General features: G+C 35.5%; 1 protein-coding gene across 12 annotated transcripts in view; it reads right to left on the minus strand.

Moving 5' to 3' along the window:
• The window catches only part of TJP1 (tight junction protein 1), a 225,620-nt gene that overhangs the window by 67,545 nt on the left and 134,782 nt on the right, over positions 1-23,293 (minus strand). For all 12 annotated transcript variants that reach the window (XM_049613994.1, XM_049613993.1, XM_049613990.1 and 9 more), the window contains one exon: positions 12,793-12,849. In XM_049613994.1, the coding sequence (XP_049469951.1) occupies positions 12,793-12,849 (57 nt within the window). The remainder of the gene's footprint in view (positions 1-12,792; positions 12,850-23,293) is intronic.

A 23,293-nucleotide genomic window follows, 5' to 3' on the forward strand; every position in this document is an offset into this window, starting at 1 on the left:
ATTAGCAGCTCAGACTTCTGGAAAAATAAACAGCCATAGTATCATGGATTCTGAACCTTCCTGAATTCTCAAATAAAAACAAGCAGGGCAACTGCATGATAAATAAACAAACAAACAAAAAAACCACAGACATTTACAACAAATCCAGGTAACCAATAAATGCTCTTCAGGTATAAAACACAAGCAGTCAGGGCTGAGCAACCAGCTATAAGACTTGTGTGTTCCCAATACCTACGTGGAAGGAAAGCCATACAGTGTCCGACATACCTAAGACCTGAAGAACCCCCAAATAACTGATAGGTATTCTTCACTGGAAAGAATGGCAGAACAATTTGAGAACAGCAGTGGAAACTGGGAGGGATTTCCCCTGCTCTAATAGTGGGTGAGAGCAAGGAATCAGGCAGCAGAGCCTGAATCAACTGGAGCAGTGTGACCCCTAGGAATTCTCAACACTGACCTATCAGGTCTTTCTGGACAGGGCCCAACACTGTGGAGAAACTTCTGGCAGTGCAATCAAAGTTGGGCGGGACAGGAATAACAGAGACAAAAGAGAAGGTCCAGATAAAAGTGTGCAAAAGGCAAATAGCTAGGAAATGTCAGAAAGCAGCAGTAAGGTTTTTTGGCCGACATGCATGCAAGTACGTGTACAAACACACACAGGAAAACAGCCAATTTCTAAAGAACTCAAAAGAACTAATTTTATATAAAATGAGCAAAAAAAAAGTTAACAGGATAAAATCCCTTACAAAATTACTATAAATATAGTGAGTAGCAGAATAATATCCCTACAGAAAAGGGAAGCATGCCAGAATGAGTGTTCAAAAAAAAGAGGAAAAAACGACCAAAACTGTTACTATTAAAAAACTAAAAGGCATAAGGAAAATAGGTAAGGCATGAAAGAACATAAATAAGAATTAGAAAAACTCAAAAATGAGTTGACAGAATTCAAGAGCTAATTTATAAATTTGAAAGTCATTTTTGATAGGAACACAAGACCAAATAAATACTGTAAGAGAAAAAGAAAGCAAAAACAGAGAAATCTTTTTAAAACCAAAAAAGAAATGATGCATAAGATTTTTTTTTAAATTCTGAAAGAAAGTAAGTATTGCAAGATAGGCAATAGAGATACAACATATGTACAGCAGGAGTCCCTAAAAAACTAAACCAAAATAAGGGAAAAGAACAATAAAACCGGTAAAAAAAAAAAAAACAAAAACAAACAAAACTTAACCAATACTATTATTTTTTAAATTAAACTACATACTCAAAGGATGCATACTGCTATAGATATGAGAGTTATCTGAGAGTATCAATTCAGAAAGACTAACACCAAAGATCTATCCAAATAAAATGATTATATTTTAAGGAAAAAGACTCTCTGACATCTAGGCAAAAAAATCTCCTAATTTATAAAGAAACTTAGATTATCATCACACTTGGATAGCAAAATGTTATGCCAAAGATAACACAGTTAAAATACTCAAAAGAAACATGGGGTGCCTGGGTGGCTCAGTCAGTTAAACGTCAGACTTCAGCTCAGGTCATGATCTCACTGTTTGTGAGTTCGAGCCCTGCGTCAGGCTCTGTGCTGACAGCTCAGAGCCTGGAGCCTGCTTTGGATTCTGTCTCCCCCTCTCTCTGTTCCTCCTCCTCTTGTGCTCTGTCTCTGTCTCTCAAAAATGAATAAACATTCAAAAAAAAATTTTTTTAATAAAATAAAATACTCAAAGGAAACAGTAAGCCAAGGATTTTACATCCACTAGAATGGACAGAATGGAAAGCATAAAAGGCACACATGAGCTAATAAACATGCAAAAAGAGAGAATACCGTTTTCATGATCTTCCTTAAGAATCTAATAGAAAATGACTTTCTGACAATCAAAATAAGAGACACATAGAGAGCACTGGTGAGAAGCATTAAATATATACTTACTTCTAAGATTAAATGAGGATTAAGGGATGAAAGGATTAAAGTATGTAATAGCTATATGAGCTACATATAGTAAAAATCTTTTTTTTTAAATGGGGAGAAGAATAAGGATAGCATGTGTAAAAATTTTTATCATTGTGTTCAGTAATCAAAATTGCCAGTGGCAGAATGATTATTATTCTTCACAATCATATGCTCTGTACTGGACTTATTAAATGACTAACATGGTTGCCTTCCCAAGGGATTTTCAAAAGAAACCAAATTAGTCCATTTTTTTCTCTTGTATTTTTACAATAAACACTTTGTAGGTGTGCCCAAAGATAGCTGACTTTTACACGCTTACATGAGAAAATGTCCAGATAATGTTTTTTATTATGGTGGTGAGGGAAGGGATTAAAGAGAATACATACAATCTCATGTATTTGTGCACACACATATACAGTTATAGCTTTTGGATGGAAGAGAATCAAAGAATTGTACTTTCACCATATTTTATCCTTTTGAGACCATAAGCACCCATGAGCAGCAACAGCTTAAATGTTTCTATCTTTGCCTGGTAGGGAAACTGAATTTATGATAAGAGGCCTGAAATCTGTTCAGTTTCTTGTCCAGTTTTACTGAACATTAACCATGCCCATTCCTTTATATATCATTATGACTGCTTTTGCCTTGAGTAGTTGCAACAGGGATCCTATCTATGGCCCACAACGCTGAAATAATTTACTATCTGACTCTTTACAGAAAAGGTTTGCCCAGTCATGTGTGTTAAAGCATTTTTTGATTCCTTAAAAAAAAGGGAGGTGAGGGGAGGAGTAGTTCCTAAAAGTTGACTTAGCTGCAGAAACATCTGGATAATCTCTTTTCCAAACATTCTTCTCTGTTCTCTTTAAAAAAACTTTTTTAATGTTTATTTATTCTTGAGGGAGAGAGAGCCAGAGCGAGAATGGGGTAGTGGCAGAGAGAGAGGGAGACACAGAATCTGAAACAGGTTCCAGGCTCTGAGCTGTCAGCACAGAGCCTGATGCGGGGCTTGAACTCACTCACAAGCCATGAGATCATGACTCGAGCTGAAATTGGATGCTTAACTGACTGAGCCACCCAGGCGCCCTTCTTCTCTGTTCTCTTTAAAGATGCCCAGTTCTCTAGTTACAGATTTCCCTTGTTACTGTCTATTTTTTCTCCTGGCTTTCCATGCCACATTTTTACAATCAGCTAACTTAATCTTTCCTAACTTTTTTTGCCAATTACAGTTTAACTCTTCTCCACTTGTTCTTCCAATCAATCCTCAACATTCTATGACACCTGGGACGCCTGGGTGGCTCAGCTGGTTAAGCATCTAACTTCAGCTCAGGTCATGATCTTAAAGTTCATGAGTTCAAGTCCCGCATCAAGCCCTGCACTAACAGCTCAGAGCCTAGAGCCTGCTTTGGATTCTGTGCCTTCCTCTCTCTGCCCCTCTCCCACTCGGTCTTTCAAAAATAAATAAATTTAATAACAAAAAAAAATTCTATGAAACCTATTCTAATTGTTTTCCCAATGGACATTGGGATCACAGAATTTTAAAACCAAATAGATTGTCAGCAATCATTTGATTCAACTTCCTTTTTACAAATGAAGGCAGAAGGTCAGGGGTCCTATGTGTGCCTCTACTACTTTCAGATTATGACTTTATGTAGGACCTCTGTGGACTTGAGTTCCCTCACTTAAAAGAGATTAGGATTCTATTAACTCTGATACACTTTGATTCTATGAGGTTTTAAAGGCCTGTTCAAAATTAGTTAGTGCTGAGGTGCCTGGATGGCTCAGCTAGTTAAGTGTCCGATTCTTGATTTCAGCTCAGGTCATGATCTCACCATTCATGAGATCAATACCCATGTCAGGGCTCCACACTGACAGCATGGAGCCTGCTTGGGATTCTGTCTCTCTCCCTCTCTCCCTCCCCCGCTGCTCATGTTCTCTATCTCTTTCTCGATCTCAATAAATTAATTAATTAATTAATTAAGCTTTAAAAAAGAGAGATCAAAAAGACCCTTAAAGCAGTTTTTCTACCTATCTTGGTAGTTCTCAGAATGTTGCTTAAATTATCTTGACTGTTAGGTTGGTTCCTTTTTATCTTTGTGTCCTTAAACAGTCCCCTGGCTACTCAAATTGTGTGTGTATGTGTCCCCATTTATTCTCACACTCTCTAACAATTCTGATTCTCAATCTGTAGCTTCCATTTGTAATTCCTATTCTATTTTCTTACTCCCAGCTTCTTACAGGACACCTCCAACTGCTCTTCTCCAAAACTGTCATTTTCTCCACAAAACTGGACCTCGCCACCTATGTTCTACTCTTAAAAAAACACCAAAAAACAAACAAAAACACCAAAAAACAACAAGACCCAAACTTGGGCTGCTTCCTTACCAAACTTACTTCTTTTTATTTATTGCATGTATAGGTAGCTTATGTGATAGAATTATAGGAGTTCTGAATTTCAGAAATTATATTCCATACACATTTTTAAAATTTTAAATTAATTTGACATATAAATGGAAAAAGCATTACATGCTAAGTCCAATGACCTGGGCTCAAGTTATAGCTTTTATGCAGCATTTCACAAGACCTATCTGACACTCAGTTTACTTTGTGTTCCTATGAACACCTTCTTCACAGAACATTAAAATGAAGAGTTCAAAACACTTACAATGCACTCTACCAAGGTAAACAATGGCCTTCAATCAGCTAATACAAGCCTACCTTAGTTTACATGTTTACATCAGTGTAAATGCTTACTTTATACCCATCTTATACCAATTTGGCGCTACTTACCAGATATGAAGGATTTCTCCCCCTCCCCCTGCCACCTGCTCAACTTGGGACAAGTTAAATGAGATATAAGTCACATAACATAAAATTCACCCTTTAAAATGTACAATTCAATGTTTTTATGTAGTCAGAGGTGTACAACCATCACAATTAATTTGGCAACATTTTCATCACCCTAAAAAGAAATTCCTTACCTCTTTATAGCCATCATCCCTCTATGTCCCCAATCCTAAGCAACCACTAGCCTATGTTCTATTTACCTGTTCTGACCATTTCTTATAAATGGAATTATACAATATATGGTCCTTTGACTGGCTTCCTTCACTTAGTATAATGTTTTCAACATTTATCCATAGTGTAGCATGTATCAGTGTAGCATGTATTAGAAAAACTATACTTCCCCCCACCGTACTGTCTTGGCACCTTGTTCCAAATTTACTTCTTATTCAGTCACCTCACTAGCTGACACATTTGACTGCTCACCCTTAGAATATCTCCTAACTAGGTTCCTTTCTTTCAACTTTTACCCTTAATTCTTTAATATACAAATACTCAGATAATCTTTAAATAATGCTTTTTAAGAAAATAAAAAAAGATGACCAACTCATTCCTTTAAATTCCTAAATAAGAATTTGCTTAATTGTTCAAAGGATCATAAAAATACATATGCATTTTCTAAGAGAGAACATCTGAAGCTAAAGAAAGTGTAGGTGGGTCACGGTGGCAAGAGGGGTAGAACACAGGACCCTCTGAATGCCATTAGCATCTCAAGCTACAGACCTGCACTTCCCAATGACAGCCATTAGACACATCATGAGTGAGCACTTAAAACATGGTTAGTCTTATCTGAAATTGTGCTGAAATTGCAAAATGTACACTGGTTGTGTAAGAGTCAGAATGAGAAAAGTTTACCAAGTTTTGAATATTGAGTACATATAGAAAATGACATTTTAAACAAAATTTTATAATCTTATTTAACTCAATGTGTTTAAAATATTTTAACTTCACCTGTATTTTACATTTTTTAATGTGAAGACTAAAAAGTTTTAAACTACAGATGTGGTCTGCATTTGCATTGTATTGCTACTGGACAATGCTGCTATACAGACTTTCCCTAAGAGTGACTTTATTGAACAGGCTGGCCTTCTAGGGAATTAAGTTTTATTGGGCATAACCAAGTACCAAGCACCAAAAGGATAGGAAATTGATTAAGATTTCCTACCCTTGAGAAAATTATAATGCAGTAGGAGAAGGGATAGACAACAACCAAAGGAATATATTCATCTGTCACTGAGGCTCAATGGGGAGACCAGAAACCATGAGGCAAGGAGTTCTGCCTGTTTTTGTTCTCTACGCTTACAATAGAGAGAAATACCAAAAAAATCACTTAGCCTTGAATATTAAATAGGATTTCAGTGGTTTCTAGCATTCTAAGGTGAAGAAAGTTTCCTCTGAGAACACAAACAGATGAGACAATATGGAAGCATATCATACATTATTCTTGACAATACATAGGAGAAAACTTTAAGTTTTAGTCCACAGTAATTTTATTCTTTCAAAAGAAGTTAATTCCACCTTTCTTATCACTGACTGTCAGATGTCAAAGAATATGATTTGACCGTATTTGGCAATACTCGGTATCTATACTACAAGTTATTGCCGAAAGCATACAGCCTCAAATTATCTTCTTTACTCACCACAATTGCCAAAAACCCATGAGCTCACCTCAAGGAGAATGACTTTCTCCTTCTTCTGTCAATGCTTCTTAAAAATGCAATGCCAGGACTGCCTGGGTGGCTCAGTCGGTTAAGTGTCTGATGTTGGATCAGGTCATGATCTCAAGGTTCATGAGTTTAAGCCCCACATCAGGCTCTCTGTTGTCAGAGAGCTTGCTTCAGATCCTGTCCCTCTCTCTCGCTGTCCCTCCCCGCCACTCTCAAAAATAAACAAACATTAATGAAAAAAAAAACAAAACACTAAAAAAAAAATATGACGCCAGAGGCCATCGTCCTCCATTTCAAACTGGAACATTTTAAAAACGCGTATTAGGGGCCCCATTCCAAACCAAATGAATCAGAACCTCTGTTCACTGGGGGATGACCAAGTTGACTTCTCTTTATAATAAACCTGGAGAGCCACTGCTCTAAGTCAGTTATCAGCAAACTATAGCCTCCAGGCCGAAATAATAAGTAAATAAAGTTTTACTGAAATATAGCCAGACCCACTTGTTTACCTACTGTCTGTGGTTGCTTCTGCAATACAACTGTAGAGTTGAGTAGCTGTGACAAATTTATGGTCTACAACATGTAAAATGTTTACTTATCATCCAGCACTTCAAAATACATTGTGCTGATAATGCTCTAAAATAGTCTAAATCTTATTCTGGATCAACTCAGAACACCAAAAGACTGTCAGATTTGAAAGTACTGTTCTGTGGCCTCAGAGAATGAAGTCAACTGAATTATGCTTTGGCATATATGTCTCAATTTGTACTGACAGGGCTAATTTTAAAAACCTTCAAAAAACAATTCCTGAAAAACAATAAAAAAACAATTCCTAGAGGGATGGTCTTTGAAGACTTCCATTCTGTCACAGTCTCTGTGATGAGGCCCAGAAGCAACACAGGTCTATGTTCCCAGCATAACAGTGAACATGTTTAAAACCAAAGAATTATTAATTACAAACTCATCTCTATGTATCTTCTGATGACATTTTTCTGGGCTGGTACCTTTCTTTCTTTTTCTTTTAATGTTTATTTATTTTGGAGAGAGACAGAGACAGAATGCGAGTGGGTTAGGGGCAGAGAGAGAGGGAGACATAGAAGCAGAAGCGGGCTCCAGGCTCTGAGCTGTCAGCACAGCTGACATAGGTAGCTTGAACTCACAAGCTGTGAGATCATGACCTGAGCCGAAGTTGGATGCTCAACTGAATGAGCTATCCAGGCGCCTGGGCTGGTACCTTTCTCATAGCAAAAGAAAACTGAAGTATGAGAAGAGGTCATCTACAGAACAGAACCACACTCATCTTCTAAATAGAAAACTCAGACTTGCCTGATTATTACACCTACCACGAGTTGGTATGATACTTCTAACACATTTAGAAAATTGGATTCTGTTTTCTCAATATTCGAGATCTTTTCCTACTTTACCTGAGCTAATGAAATACAGATCTGTAGTAAAATCACTTAGCATTTCCCCACATTTGAAAACCTAACAAAACCAAGCAAAGCAGCAGAAAGGAGAAACAAATTTAGCTGATCTGTGTCTTCTTTTATTTACACTTAAAAGGTATGAGGAAAAAACAAACATGTGATAATGCCAAATTATCTCTACGGTTTTGAGTGATCTAGCTTCTACCTAAAGAAATTATATAAGGAACAGCAATTTAAACCCAATGTAAGCAAAAGAAAGGAAATATTAAAATAAGAGCAGAAATCAAGGAAATAAAAAATAAAGAGTATTGATGAAAACAAAATCTGGTTTTTTAAAAGATCAATAAGATTGTTCAATCTCTAGCTAGATTGACCAGGAAATAAAAGACATAAATTACCAATATCAGAATGAAAAAAGGGACATTATTACAGATCGTACAACATTAGAATAAGGGAATATTAACCATTTTATATCCATAAATTTGACAACTTATATGAAAGGGACAAATACTTTGAAACATACAAATTACCAAAGTTACCCAAAAAACTAATAAAGAGATATGTAACTTGAATAATCCTATATAAAATTAAAGAAACTGAATTTAAAGTTAAAAGCCTTCCCCCCCAAAAACAAACACACACACACACACACACACACACACACACACACACACACAACACACAAAAATCCCTCCTGGAGCAGATGGCTACACTGGTGAATTCTAAATTCTATCAAGCATTTAAGTAAGAAATAACATCAACTGTCCAAGAACTCTACCAGAAAACACAATAGGAAGAAATACTTTCCAACAGCTGGTTTTGAGGCTAGTAGCTTTCCCTGATACTAAAACTAGAGAAAAACAATATGAGAGAAAAGTCTAGCAAATCAACCTATTAATATATAAGATGGAAAAGAAATCACAACCAAATAGAATTTATCTTGGGAATGCAAAACTGTTCAGTATTCAAAAAGCAAGGCAATGATTATACCAACAAACTAGTAAGAATACTCATTTCTTAACCTCAGGCACTACTTGTAAAAACAAAGTACTGGCGGGGCACCTTGGTAGCTCACTTGGTTAAGCGTCTGACTTTGACTCAGGTCGTGATCTCACGATTCGTGAGTTCTAGCCCTGCGTTTAGCTCTTTGCTGACCTTAACCTGATAAACAGCATATACAATAACCTGACAGTTAACATCATACTTAATGGTGAAAGACAGAATATTTTAATCTAAAATTAGGAATAAGGCAAGGAGGTCTGCTCACCATAATATCTTGGAAATCCTAGCTGGTGCAATAAGGCAAGAAAAAGAAACTGCATACAGATCAGATCAAAAGGAAGAAACAAAACTGCCTCTATTCACAGATGCCATGACTACATAGAAGAAAAGTTGTAAGTTCATTTATTAAAAAAAAAAAATCAATAGTATTTCTACATATGAACAATCAAAAATTTAAATGAAAAAAATACCATGTACAATAGATTCAGGAAACATGAAATGTACTTAACTAAAAACCTAGCAAAATGTGTGTAAGATCTGCATGCTGAACACTATAAAACAGTAATAAGAAAATAAAAGAATGGAAAAATACATCATGTTCAAAGTTTGGAAGACTCAGTATGTCAGTTCTCCCTGAATTAATCTATAATGTAATAAAAATCTCAGATTTTTTTATTTGACAAACTTACTCTAAAATTTGTGTAGAAAAGCAAGAGAACTAAAATAGTCAAAACAATTAAAAAAAATAAATTTGGAGGATTCACACTACCTGATTCCTACACCTAATATAAATCTATAATAACAAATGCAGAAGTGACTGGCAGATGGGATAGGCACACAGGATCTACAGAACAGACTAGGGAAAGACCTATTTTTGACAAAGGTAGAAAGCATTTCATGAAGAAAGGAAAATGTTTTCATAAACAACTGCCCAAAAGTTTGTGGACATCCATATTAAAAAAAAAAAAAAAAAAATCCTCTGCCCACATGTGATAACATACACAAAATTTAACTCAAAACATCCAGAAAAAATCCTGTGACCCTGGGCTTAGCAAAAACATCTCAAAAGCATGATTGATAAAAGTAAAAACTAACAAACTGGACTTTTATCAAAATTTAAAACTTATGCTCTGCAAAACACACTATTAAGAGAAGGAAAAAAGCAAGTTGTAGACTGGGAAAAATATGTGCAAAACAATATCTGATAAATAACTTGTACCTTGAATATATAAATAACTCTCAAAACTCAGTAACAACCTCAGTGCACCAAAGGACACAATCAACAGAGGGAAAGGCAATTCCTGGAATGAGAAAAAATATTTACAAGTCATATATCTGCTAAGGAGCTAATAATATTCAGAACATATAAAGAATTCCTAAAACTCAACAACTAAAAACAAATAACCGAATTAAAAAATGGGCAAAGAACTTGAATGGATGGTAATTTTATGTGTATTTTACTGCAACCAATACAAAAACAAACAAAAACCCCCATAATACCTCAATATTAAGAAAACAAACAACCCTATTAAAAGTGGGCAAAGGATTTAAATATATTTTACCAAAGAAGATCTATGAATGACAAGCATACAGACCTTAATGTCCTTAGTCTTTAGAGAAATGCAAACTAAAACCACAATGACAAACACACTACACAACTATTAGAATGGCTAAAGTTAGGGGGGCAAAAAAACCCTGATAATATCAAGTGTTGACAAGGATACAAAAGCAACAGAACTCTTATACACAGCCAATGGAGATGCAAAATGGTACAGACCATTTGGTGGTTTCTCGTAAATGTTCACTTACGATAAGACTCAGAGCAAGCCCATTCCTAAATATTTACCCAAGAGAAATGAAAAGTTATGTTCATACAAAAACCTGTACACTATACAGAATTATAACCACAAAAAACTGCAAAATATCCAAATAATTCTACATCCATACAATGGAATAATACTCAAGCAATAAGGAACTAAAAATAATGGCAACAAGAGAAACTACTGATAAAAGCAACGTCATGGAGAAATCACAAATGCATTAGGCTTAGAGTATAAGAAGTAAATGCTGAGAGTATAAGAAGCTAGTCTTAGAAGACTATATATTGTATGAAATCATTTACATGACTATATGGAAAAAAAACACACCAGTGGCTACCAAGTGCCGGGGGAGGGGAACAAAGTTGATGACAAATGGGTACAAGAGAAAAGTTTCAGGTGATGGGACAGTTCCGTATTTTGGTTGTGCTGGTGCTTACATGACTATACGAATTTATCAAACAGAGAACTGTACACAGAGGATAAATTTTACTATATGCAAATTATACCAATAAAAGCAATAAAGGTGTTAAGAAAATGTAATGTGATAAAATAAAACACATAATACAAAATTATATCACAACCAAACACTTATAAGGTATGAAGTTATTTTATAACATGTTTAATCTGACTTAAAAATGCTACCTAATAGCACATTTCAAACAGAGTGGCCATATTTCAACCTTAACAATTAAAAGTTAAGGTTATTGTTACTTAAATGATTTCTTCTACCACTTAGGGAGACATAAAAAAAAAAGCCAACCATATCTTATCTGAAATCACTGTTTTTTAATAACTAATTTACCCATTATCTATTATGTTCAGATTCAAACATATACAAGATAATCAGGGGCAGAGTTCAGGAACTTAATTTACATACCCCTTTCTATTTTCCTAGTAATGGATACAGCTGGTAGAAACAGTAGTGTGAAGTATTTAAATATTCTCTAATCTCTTTCTATTCATTCTGAAGAGTTAGCTCTTTTCAAAGCAGGACTGGGGAGAATTATGGAAGGCACTTCCTTCATGGTAAGCATAAATAGGTCCCATTAGCCCCATTTTAAACCTATGAAAACCCAGGCTCCAGCAGGGGGTTATTAGATCACTTACTCCTTTCTAAAAGAAAAGAGGAAGGAACTAGGATTCAAATTCAGAGCAGTCTCATTCAGACACAAAGCTCTTTTTCATTTTCTTTTTTTAAGTTTATTTATTTTGAGACACAGACAGCCCAAGTGGGGGAAGGGCAGAGAGGGAGGGAGGGAGAGGGAGAGAATCCCAAACAGGCTTCATGCTGGCAGCACAGAGCCCGACAGGGGGCTCAAACTCAAGAAACCTTGAAATCATGACCTGAGCCGAAACCTAGAGTCAGATGCTCAATGGACTGGGCCACCCAGGTGCCCCCCTTGGTTTTTTTAATTTGGGAAAGAGAGAGTGCACATGCACCAGTGCAAGGGAGGAGGGAGAAAGAGAATCCCAAGGAGGTTCCATGCTCAACGTAGAGCCTGATGTGGAGCTCAATCCCATGACCCTGGGATCATGACCAAAATCAAAGATACTCAACTGACTGAGCCACCCAGGGGCCCCCAAAGCTCTTAATCTTACCCAGCTTACTGCTATTTGCTCTCTGTCCATCTGCAACTGCTTAAACAATAGCTTGGATCTACATGTTTCAAATCAAAAATATCTTTTAAGGTTTTATTACTCACACAATCTGGTTTGATTTTAACCCTATAATACCTGCACATATATTCAGAAAGTCTGAAGGAGTTTACAGTTTATATCAACATGCAATGTGTTCTATCTGATGATTCAAATTTTTAAAAATAAATCACTTACTTTCTCAAGTCAGGAATAAAATAAACCAAATATACAAATAATCACCAAAAGGATATATGAAAAAGTAATCATGTTCACCTCTAACCTTAATAAAGAATTTATTGCAACTCTAATTTTAAACAAAGGAATATAGAAAAGTTTTTTCCCCTTTCTTCTGACTTCCTGACATCTGGCTTTCCTCTATTGTTTTCCAAAGCTGCCAGTATCCTGAGTTATACACAGATTATTTACTGCAACAGAAAACTTACCCTGTGAAGCGTCACTGTGTGTTGTTCCCATATAGCTGTTTCCTCCATTGCTGTGTTCTGAGAAAGGAAAAGAAAAACAAATCATTTCTCTGTTAAGAAAATGTCTTTAATAAAGTGAGTGAGATAATCCAGCAAACAATTCGCACACTGAAATACCAAAATTCATGCTGTTAATATTAGATATTCTGAAAAGAGTTTAATAATTATGGAAGGCTTTTGTTTGCTTTTTGTTTTTGTTGTAAGAGACAGGAAACTACACACAGGAACTTCCTTTGTTTTTAACTTAATTTGGACAGATGCTGCTCTACATTCATTTCATGTCAGCTCAAACTGGCATTCAAGCTAATTCTGTAGTAACTTTATACTTAACATCAGATAGAAAAGAATAAAAGTTGGAATAGTACTATTTTAAATATCTGATGACACATAAAACATTAAAAAGCATTGCGCAGTGTAACTGTGCAAAGGAAGGAAAAGTCAAATACTTTTTAACTCAGTAAGTATAAATATACATGTTACCGGAAACTAGATAAGACCATTAGATATGTTTGGACATTGGTTGCTTTAATATCACATAGTTAAACACTACTGCACCACCTAGTTTCAGTTTTGCTACAGAATTATCTTTTCAAGCTCTGGTTATAACCCTTAAGTAAAAAGAAAAAAAAAAAGTTTTTTCTAGTATATGTATCGTGGTCACACAAAACAAAAAAACAAATTAACTACAAAGTACCCCCAAGAATCACCATTAAATTAAACCAACACACCTTCAATCCAGGTACTACTCAAACCACAGTGTAGCTCAGGCTCACCTCCTGTCAAGAACCTCTTAGTAAAGCGGGAAATAAGTTACTATTCAAGGCATTAGCACTAAAGAATTGAAAAAAAATTTCTTAGAAATTGGGTTAATTGCTCTTAGAGGCTTAAATAATTCAGTCTCTTTTAATGTTACCATTTTATGGAACTGGGGTTACTAAAAATATATTATATTTACAAACTTTTTTTTTTTTTTTTTAACAAAGTCCTTTCCAGAATTAACAAAAAGCTGGGTAGAAGGGGAGAATGCTGAGCATGACATTCTCAGAACATCACAGGTTACCCACTGTTAGAAATGCTGATTTCACAAGTGAGATCCGTCTTTTATCACACTGCTGTCATTTAGCATCGTGAGAATATGCCCATCAAGGTACCATGGACCCATTTCTCCTTTCCCACAACATCTTTAATCGAAGATTAATGCCACTTTAGAAAATGAATCCCTATAAGGAAAGCCTGTTTCCCTAAATTCAAAGCAACTAGATTAACTTTCCTGCCAGATGAAAAAAGAGGGAGAAAGGATCTCTCTGTTCACTCCCATAGATAAGAACTACCAACCTTACCAGAGTTTTGTTTCAATCTTCCAATCAAATGCAGCAAAACCTCCCTTTAATGAAACTCTGCTAGAAACAAAGCTGTTTTGTTTTTTCACAAAAACTGACCAGGATTTAATGTATTTAAAAAAATTCCTCCATCAATGTGAAGTAACGATGATAGGAGTAATTCTGCTAAACATCGAGAGTCCTACTGAAATATACATGATAAAAATATCTGCAATAATTGCCAGTTTGTCCAATCTTAGCTGACTTATTAAAAATGAGAACTGCTTGCATGGCTCTAAACTCATCTATTCTCAATCCACTTTAACCAGCAGCATTGCTTCAACTGCCTTTTCAATCCCTTTCATATCAGTGCAAAGGGAAAGTGATCTGACAACAGACAAGTACCTTGATAACATATTCTTTGGTATGAAGCAGCTTATCAACCTCCATATGATTTTAATCACCACAAGTTTTCCATTTTCCAAAAGAGTATTAATCAAACAAGGAATTCATTTAATGTTAAGGAGGGAAAAGCAGGTTATGAAACAACATATATTGTTATTCTAATTTTAAACATAAGTAGTAAAGGAGGCTGAAAAGACACAAAGTGTTAACACTGATCATCTTCAAAGTGAAGGGATTAGGAAGAACATTTTTCATTAGGTATTGTATCTTTTTGCTTTCCTTTCTTTATTCCCAATCAGAATAAACTGCCAGTGTATTTTAAACCACATTCACCAAATCCCCTTGGAAACTTCAAATATATTTATTAACTTTGTTTTAGGAAACCAAGTAATATTTAAGGAAATTATTTTGTTTTATTGTTAATTATAAAAAGTAGTTATTCAACTGTTGGTAAGGGATCTGTTGGTAAGGTCTTAATGTACAAGCCTGAAGAAAACTTCAGTAAGAGAAATTAATTTTGTTCAGATAAGGGAAAAACTAAAAATACTACAACAACTGTCTGGCATTCCAATCAAAATGAATATTTCTTTGGACGGATTAGAAAAGTACACATCTCAACTAACTCAATGGCTTCCCAAAAAAGGATAGTAATCGCTCATTCTCTGTTAAAGCCAAACATAGCCTTATTAGCTTGATTTATCACAAGGGAGACGTATGCAATAGAGATTGAGACATTTAAAAAAGGTGATTAATCAGGCTCTTGACCAGCACATTAAACCAATTTAATCCACAATATGAATGAGTTATTATGCCTTGCCAATCCTACCACTTAAACCAAAAAACAACAACAAAATGTAGTCCTAGTTTAAATCACGAAGCATGTCCTCTCCTCTCCACTCTCTAGCCTTTGGTTTCCTTCAGTGGCAGAAGCAGCCAAATTCTATCCATGTTTGTTTACATTACCAGGTAGACCTTACAAGGAGTTCTCAATGAATAGAGAAGAGGATAGATGAATGAATGGGTTTATGATAATGCAAATATAGTCAAATATAATGGAAGACTCTTATTTGTCAGGATTCAAGCATCCATTGCAAAATTCTTTTGACTTTACTATGTTCAAAAACAATAATAAAGTGGGCGTGGGGGGGTCTTACAGTAAATCACTCAAAATTGAAGGCTAAAAGTGATATGAAACAGTTTTTATACTAATAAACACGACTTTCGTGCTGTTGGGTTTTTTTTGAGAAAGAGTGCACGCGTGCACACAGATGCACAAGTGGGGAAGGGGCAGAGAGAGAGAGGGAGAGAAAATCTTAATTAACCAGGCTCCACACTTAGCAGGAAGCCTGACACAGGGCTCAATCCCAGGACTCTGGGATCATGACTGAGCCCAAATCAAGAGTCAGATGCTTAACCCACTCTGCCACCCAGGAACCCCTATTAAACACTATTTTTGTAAGCGCTACTAAAAGAAAAAAAAAAAAGTTCACTAATAACAGAATTTTGATGCTTTAGAAAAAGAGGGACAGAAGGTTTCTTTTGTTAGAATACCTAAGAGTACCTTATGTTTTCACTATGACCCCTTCTGTAGTGTTTTATCAAGTTCATCTATTACCTATACAAATACATGATGATTAAACTCAACATCCTTATTGTAAAGTTGCTTCTTGTTTATTATTAAAAACAATGCAAAGCTGCATAACTTGGACATGGATCTTCTGAGAAATCTACAGTCTCATTCCCTGGGCTTTAGGAGACCAAAGAAAAAGTGTTACTCCTTTAAGCACAATACCAGCACTATTATTCCCTAGTAACCTGGAAAGATGCTGTTACACGGAAAATGAACTAGATGAGAAATACTGAGATCAGAGCCCAAATCTGCCATACTGGATAGGTGACCTCAGTTTTCCTTACCTATAAAATTAAAGAACTGGATGAAATTATCTCAAGTAAAAGGTTCTTTCTACCTCCAAAATTCTATTGGACTATAATTCTAATTGTAGTCCAATTATAATTCCAATTTCAAACTTGCCGCAAATTCAATTATTAGTGGAGTACTGCAGACATCAGGAGTGACTGCAAATTGTGACTACTGGATTCTGAGTTATGAGTACATTTCTAAGTCGGTATCAACTGACTAGAATCACAATTTCTGAAGAAGCGAAAAGCTGCATTTCAGAATTTGCCAAGAGTTTGTTTGGTTTCTTTGTTCTAAGATCCAGCTGGCAAAGACACTACTCAGATCACCAACTCTAAAGGGCTTCCTGCCAAAACTTCAGATCCCCATTCTAGGCAGTTTTGCTGTCCTTTAGGGATGATTACAGATTAAATGGGGAATAGACAGGAGGACACAAAAACTGACAAAACAAGATGGACCTATAACTGGGAGAAAACCAAATCCAAAACAATAAATAAGGCAACTATTCTACAAACGAAGGAAAAATCTTACTCCTTAACATTATCTAGATACATAGCAGGACTTATAGTCAGTTAAATTTTACTGCTATAGCTGTAATTTTAAAAGCAACCCATTCATTTATTCATTCATTCATTCATTCATTCAACAAATATTTATCAGATATGCAAGTGGTGTGGAGGCCAAAAATAGGTCCCTCTTCCTCTCTAAAGGGCTCAAGGAGAAAGTTTATAACACTACATACATGGTGTAGAAGAGAATGAAGATTCTGCCTGCTGTGAAGATCAGAGATAGGAGTCCCTGAGAAAACAATGTTCAAGTTCAAGCCTGGAGAATGATCAGGAAAAAAAAAACTGGGGAGACAAGTTTCAGAAGAAACATCACATCAGCAAGGTTGTTGATGCTGCACATAAAGTTGGCTGTGGGATGGCTGAGTTGTACGATGTGTGGATGAGGAAAGGGTAAAAAGAGAAGTTGCAAAAGTTCCTTTACAACAGGCCTTGTAATATAATGCTAAGGACTCTAAGCTCAGTGGGAAAACACTAAGAAATTTCAGATAATCACATGACATAGCCCAAACTCATTCTGAAGGCTGTGGAAGATGGATTTGAGGTAAGGAGACCAGTTAGAAAGTTAAGGTGTAAAGAGGGAGAAGCTAAAGATGGCCAACTGGCATCTTTAGATGGACAGCTGAGTGGAAAAGCAGGAAGAAGAAAAGATTATAAATTCAGTGTTAGACATCCTAAATGGAAGGTGCCTGTGGAAATACTGAAGCAGAGATATAGGCAATAGGAAGCTAAATATACAGGGCTGAAGATCAAGACTGAGATCGCGAGTAGATAAGGATCTAGAGGTAATCAACAAAGTAGTGTTGAAACCAAGAGAAAAGATCCAATTACGCAAGGACTAAGATGACCCTGTGGACTACACGTATTTGGGGGGGGGAGGGGGGTGGGGTGGGGACCAAAGGAACAGCCAATGAGGATAGAGGAAAACCAATGAGCTAACACAAAACATCATTTATTGCTCGGAGAGTACACCAAAACAAAATATAAAAATGGAAGCTATGACCTTTAAATATTAAATATATACCTAGACTAGTTTAGTCAGTACTATCTCTTAAATGAGGCAGCTGAACACTCTTGACAACTTGCTGTCCTCCATTAGGAAAATCAAGTAGTAAAGGAAGGTGCTCTCTCTGGAGTCCTGTGAACAGAGCTGCTACACTGAATTATTTCTGAATTCTGCTCTCCAAAGTGTTTTTGTTTTGTTTTGAGTTATTTTCCACCCAAAATAAAATGCAAGATCATCTACTGAGATCAGGCTGAGCCAGGAACTTAAAAAATACAACCTAAGTTTTAACGAATAAAACAGATAGATGACCCCTGACCTCTTTGGCCTTATCAATTAAGTATTTAATTTCAACTGTGATCACTGATATACAAATGAAATACAAAGAAAAAGACTAGAGTATGTGTTAAAAAATAGGGAAAATAAGCATTTGGATTAATCTGAAGGGCTGTCATGTGAACTCTCAAAATAGAGATGTCCAAGAAGTAGTAAAAAATGTCCTTCAAGTAGTAAAAAAGACAAATCTAAAGCCAAATGAAGAGAGATCTTGGAGACACTCAGGGATTCAACAAACTTCTCAAATACAAGTTAAGAATTTACTAAGCTTAAGAATTCAAATAATGATCAAAGTAAGAGTGCAGTCTCTCAATAGATGTTGACTTGGATGACAGTTGGAGGACAGTCTCCATAGAAAGGAAGAAAATTTAGTAGCTAACACCCAACTATACTCAACAAGAGTTAAATTTTCAAATACTTTATTTTGTCCACTCTTTGGTTGGCAACTTAGGGGACAAATGATGATAGATATGATTAGAAGACGTTAACAGCTAGAAGACATAAAGTATAAATGGAATTTTTTGGTTGATCAAAGGTGGAGGTCTCTGTAAAATATAAGTTTACAAATAAATCTTTGCCCTGTCCTAAGATCAATGTGAAAGGATATCAACTTAACTAAGTTACCATTATATGCACATTAAAAATGACAATTTCTCATCTGGGACAGTTACAGACACTCTAGAAAACTGTGAGTGCTTTCCAGTTATCAAAAATAAAACTATTTTTAGGTAGACATTTTCTAATGGCCTGAAGATGGATAAAAAGACTTCGAATTCTTTTCAGGTAGAAAGGGGAAAGGGACTGAAGTGGCAGGGAGGACTATGGAGTGATATTTCTAAGTGTATCTTTTTGTGTAACTCTGACTCTCAGAACCACAGTATTCTTTCTATAAATATAGATCTATATGTATGTAAATATATACATATATATACACACACCCTTGCATATCAAAACAAAACAAAACACACACACACATTAAAACACAGATATGGAGATATGGGAAATTATCCAAAATGGAATACAAATAATAACAAGTATGAATCTAACTGTATTATAAATGAATAATGTGATCACATGAAGAAAGCCAAGGAGAAAACACAAGTAAGAAACTGTAGTTTTAAAACAGTATCCTGACTGAATGCTGTAAAGCCAAAGACAAAAAGAATTGTATAGAAATTCTGTAGCCTAGTTAGTCTTTCTCCTGGAGGTATGGGTATAAGTTTGAAACTATTTTGTATGTATATCAGAAGTAAACCAAGAAGCAAATACACTGTAGATAATGAAAGCTGGATCTCTACTGCTGGGAGAAAAAAGTTATAAATAAGAAAAGGAGGAAGGTTATAAATAAGATTGGAATCTGAAGTATCAGGACAAACCCTTGGTTTTAGACATCTATACACACAGATACAGAAAGAGTCACGTACATATGCACAGATTACTATACATACATCTATTTCCTAGCTCTAGCTGCTGAAAGAGCCTAGAAGCAACCAAACAAAAACCTCCACTGCAATGAGCACAGCCACCATCATGAAGATCTAAATTTCTAAATATGATTCTCTAATAAAAGAAATCAGGAATCCTTGGAGAAGTGGTTGCTTTCAGGGTGAAAATATAAAATGAACCTCGAATATCATGTGATACCAGAAATTAAGGGACTGCCAAAAAAAAAAAAAAAAAGAAAGTTTGTCAAAAGAACACAGGAACCAATCTGAGGGAGCTTCTAATGGCCAAAGCTGGAATAACTTGAGCAACCAAGTAAATAATGATACTATTCAATTTTAACCCATAGAAGAAAACAGATATCCTTGAGCCTATACCAATATAATCAAATAAATAAGAAAGAGACAGCACTCCTTACAACGGAACTCCAATTAACAAATGGGGAAGGAAAAAGGGAAACAAAAATTACCATCAGCCAAACCCCACAAACTGTTGCAGATGAGATCCACCAATAGATGCTAAATTTAGTGGGTGAAAGTTTGAGAAGCAGCAGGATTAGCAGAGCCTCAAATTACCTCCTCCAAAATATTTATCAATTAAAAAAATATATAGTGACTTTACAAAGTGGAAAATTACCACCCTAACCTAGTGATCAAGGTAAACATCACCAATAATACACACTAACATTATAAACCACTTGATATGATGCACTAAGACCCATCAAGATTTTTACAGTGTTTTGCCAAAAATGCATCATCTCATTCTAATGGTAAGAAAATATCAGACAGGGATGCCTGCCTGGCTCAGTCGGTAGAGTATGCAATTCTTGATCTCAGATTGTGAGTGCAAGCCCCACCTTGGGTATGGAGCATTCTTAAGAAGAATAAAAATAAGAAGAATAAAGGTTAAAAAAAAAAAAAAAAAGATTGGGTGCCTAGGTAGCTCAGTTGGCTGAGTGTCCAACTCTTAATTTCAGCTCAGGTCATGATCCCAGGGTCGTGGGATTGAACCCTGTTGGGCTCTGCATTGAGCATGAAGGCTTGCTAGAGATTCACTCTCTCCCTCTGCTCCTCTGCCCCTGTCCCCTGCTCCTGCGCTCTAAAATAAATAAATAAATAAATTAATTAATTTAATAAAAGAAAATATCAGGCAAAGCAAATTGAGGGGCATTCTACAAAATAATAAATCAATTCTCTTCAAAAATATAAAGGTCATAAAACACAGTGGGAAGACTGAGAGTCTGTTGCAGATTCCAAGACACCAACAAGAACTAAATGCAATGTGGAATCCTGAAACAGAAAGAGGAAAAGCTGGCAATAGTTGAGTACAGTCTGCAGTTTGGTTAATATTATTTTATTATTTTATCAATATTAATTTCTTATCCTTGATAACTGTTCTATGGTTATATAAAACATATAGGATGAGGGATTATAAGCAAATCAATATTTTTAAAGCTTTTCTCTAACATTAGTTCAAAATAAAAAAACTTTAAAAAATCTTTTTGGTTTCTAAAGATATATGAGAAAACATGATACACAACAAAGCACTCAATGAAAAACAGACCAAATTAGCAGATTCAACAGGTCACATTTCTTTAAAATTAGCCTTCTTCCTTCACCTTAAACCCTAAAACTGCTTTAAACGAGTCACAAAAAGTCTAAGGCAAAAAGGTGACAAGCTGTGTTTCAACTGCTAAGACTTCCTTAGGCACACTCCATCAGGGCACTCCCTCCTGTTTCTAATAAAATCAGGCATCTCCAGGCTAAAAATCTTACCACTGAACTGGGCAACAGTAACTGATCAAAGTTCAACAGAAATGGAGTAAATACATCAGTTTTAATGCAAGCCACTTAGGTAAACTTAGGACTTTTCCCATACACAACAAAGAGCAACATCATTTATTTTCATGTAAAACTGAGTTTTTAAAGTAACATTAATTGCAGACTCATAAGAGTTTAATAAACTTGATCTGTTGTCAAAAAATAAAAAATAACCTGCTAATATCTATATATCCAACACAGTGTTCATATCCAGAATACACAAAGAATTCTTATCAATAAAGACAGCCTAACAGAACAGAATTGCTAAGGGCTTACAACATTCACTCAATGTAATATTATATAGCCATGAAATGAATAAACTACAATTATACAAACCAATATGGATGAATCTTACAATGTTGTTCAATGTTGAACAAAAGAAGCCAGACATAAGAACACATACAATATGTTTTCATTTGACTGTAATAACAGGTTAAAACAACAACAACAACAACAACAAACAAACAAAAAAACCAAAACACTGCAAAAGAAAAACTCCCAGGGGGTAACTGGCCCTATCAGTTAAAGAGCTCTTAATTAATTAAGACATACTACAAGGCTTCTATAATTAAAAGTGTGGTACTGGTGCATGATTAGACATATAGGCCAGTGGAATAAAATGGAAAATCCAGAAATAGAGCTCAAAGTAAATAATGGCAAATTAGGATATGAGAAAGGTAACCTGTCAAATCGCTGGTATAAAGGATGTCACTTATTAATAGTGTTGGAAAAACTGGGCAGTCATTTAGGAAAAAACATAAAATTAGATCTATATCTCATCGTGCATAAGAATAAACTCCAAAAGAATTATGGATCTAAATGTAAAAAATAAAACCATAAAGTACTAGAAGAAAACTTAAATGAATTCCTGTTTTTTGTTTTTTTTTTTTTAAAGGGAGAGAATGTGAGTAGGGGAGAGGGGCAGTGGGGTGGGGGTGGGGGGGATCTCAAGCAGGTTCCACATGGGGATCGATCCCACAACCCTGGATGATGATGACATGACAAGAGTCAGACACTCAACTGACTGTCAAGCCACCCAGGCACCCTTCAAGTGAATTCTTTAAGGCTGGTGTAGGGAAAGGCTTTCTAACCATAACTAAAAGTTCTTAGGAAATAAAATAACCCTGGGTACATAAAAAAAGCCCACATGACCAAAACACACACACACACACACACACACACACACACACACACACACACAAAACACCATAACCAGTCTTAAGACAAGGTACAGCCTGGTAGAAAATATTTGCAAAATATACCTCAAAGGGCCAATATCTCTAATATGTAAAGAAAGAAATGCAGAAAAAAAGAAACATTTTAAAAAAGGAAAAAAAAATACTTCACACAAAAATATTAAAATGGTCCTCAAATATTTGAAAAAATGTTCAAACTCACTCACAGAGAAATGCATATTAAAATAACTCCAAGATACCATTTTTCACCTATCAAACTGGCAAAAATATAAAACATATGACAACACAGTCTGTTCACAGGACTGTGAGGATACAGACTTTCTCTTACATTTCTAATGGGAATTAGTATTGCCTTTCTGGAAGGAATTTGGCAATACCTAACAAAACTAACACTTACTTTTTGACCCAGAGATTCTACTTCTACAATACACCTCCAACAATGTGAATAGACATAGG

The sequence above is a fragment of the Panthera uncia genome (assembly GCF_023721935.1).
Source record: "Panthera uncia isolate 11264 chromosome B3 unlocalized genomic scaffold, Puncia_PCG_1.0 HiC_scaffold_1, whole genome shotgun sequence".
In the NCBI taxonomy this organism is placed as follows: Eukaryota; Metazoa; Chordata; class Mammalia; order Carnivora; family Felidae; genus Panthera; species Panthera uncia.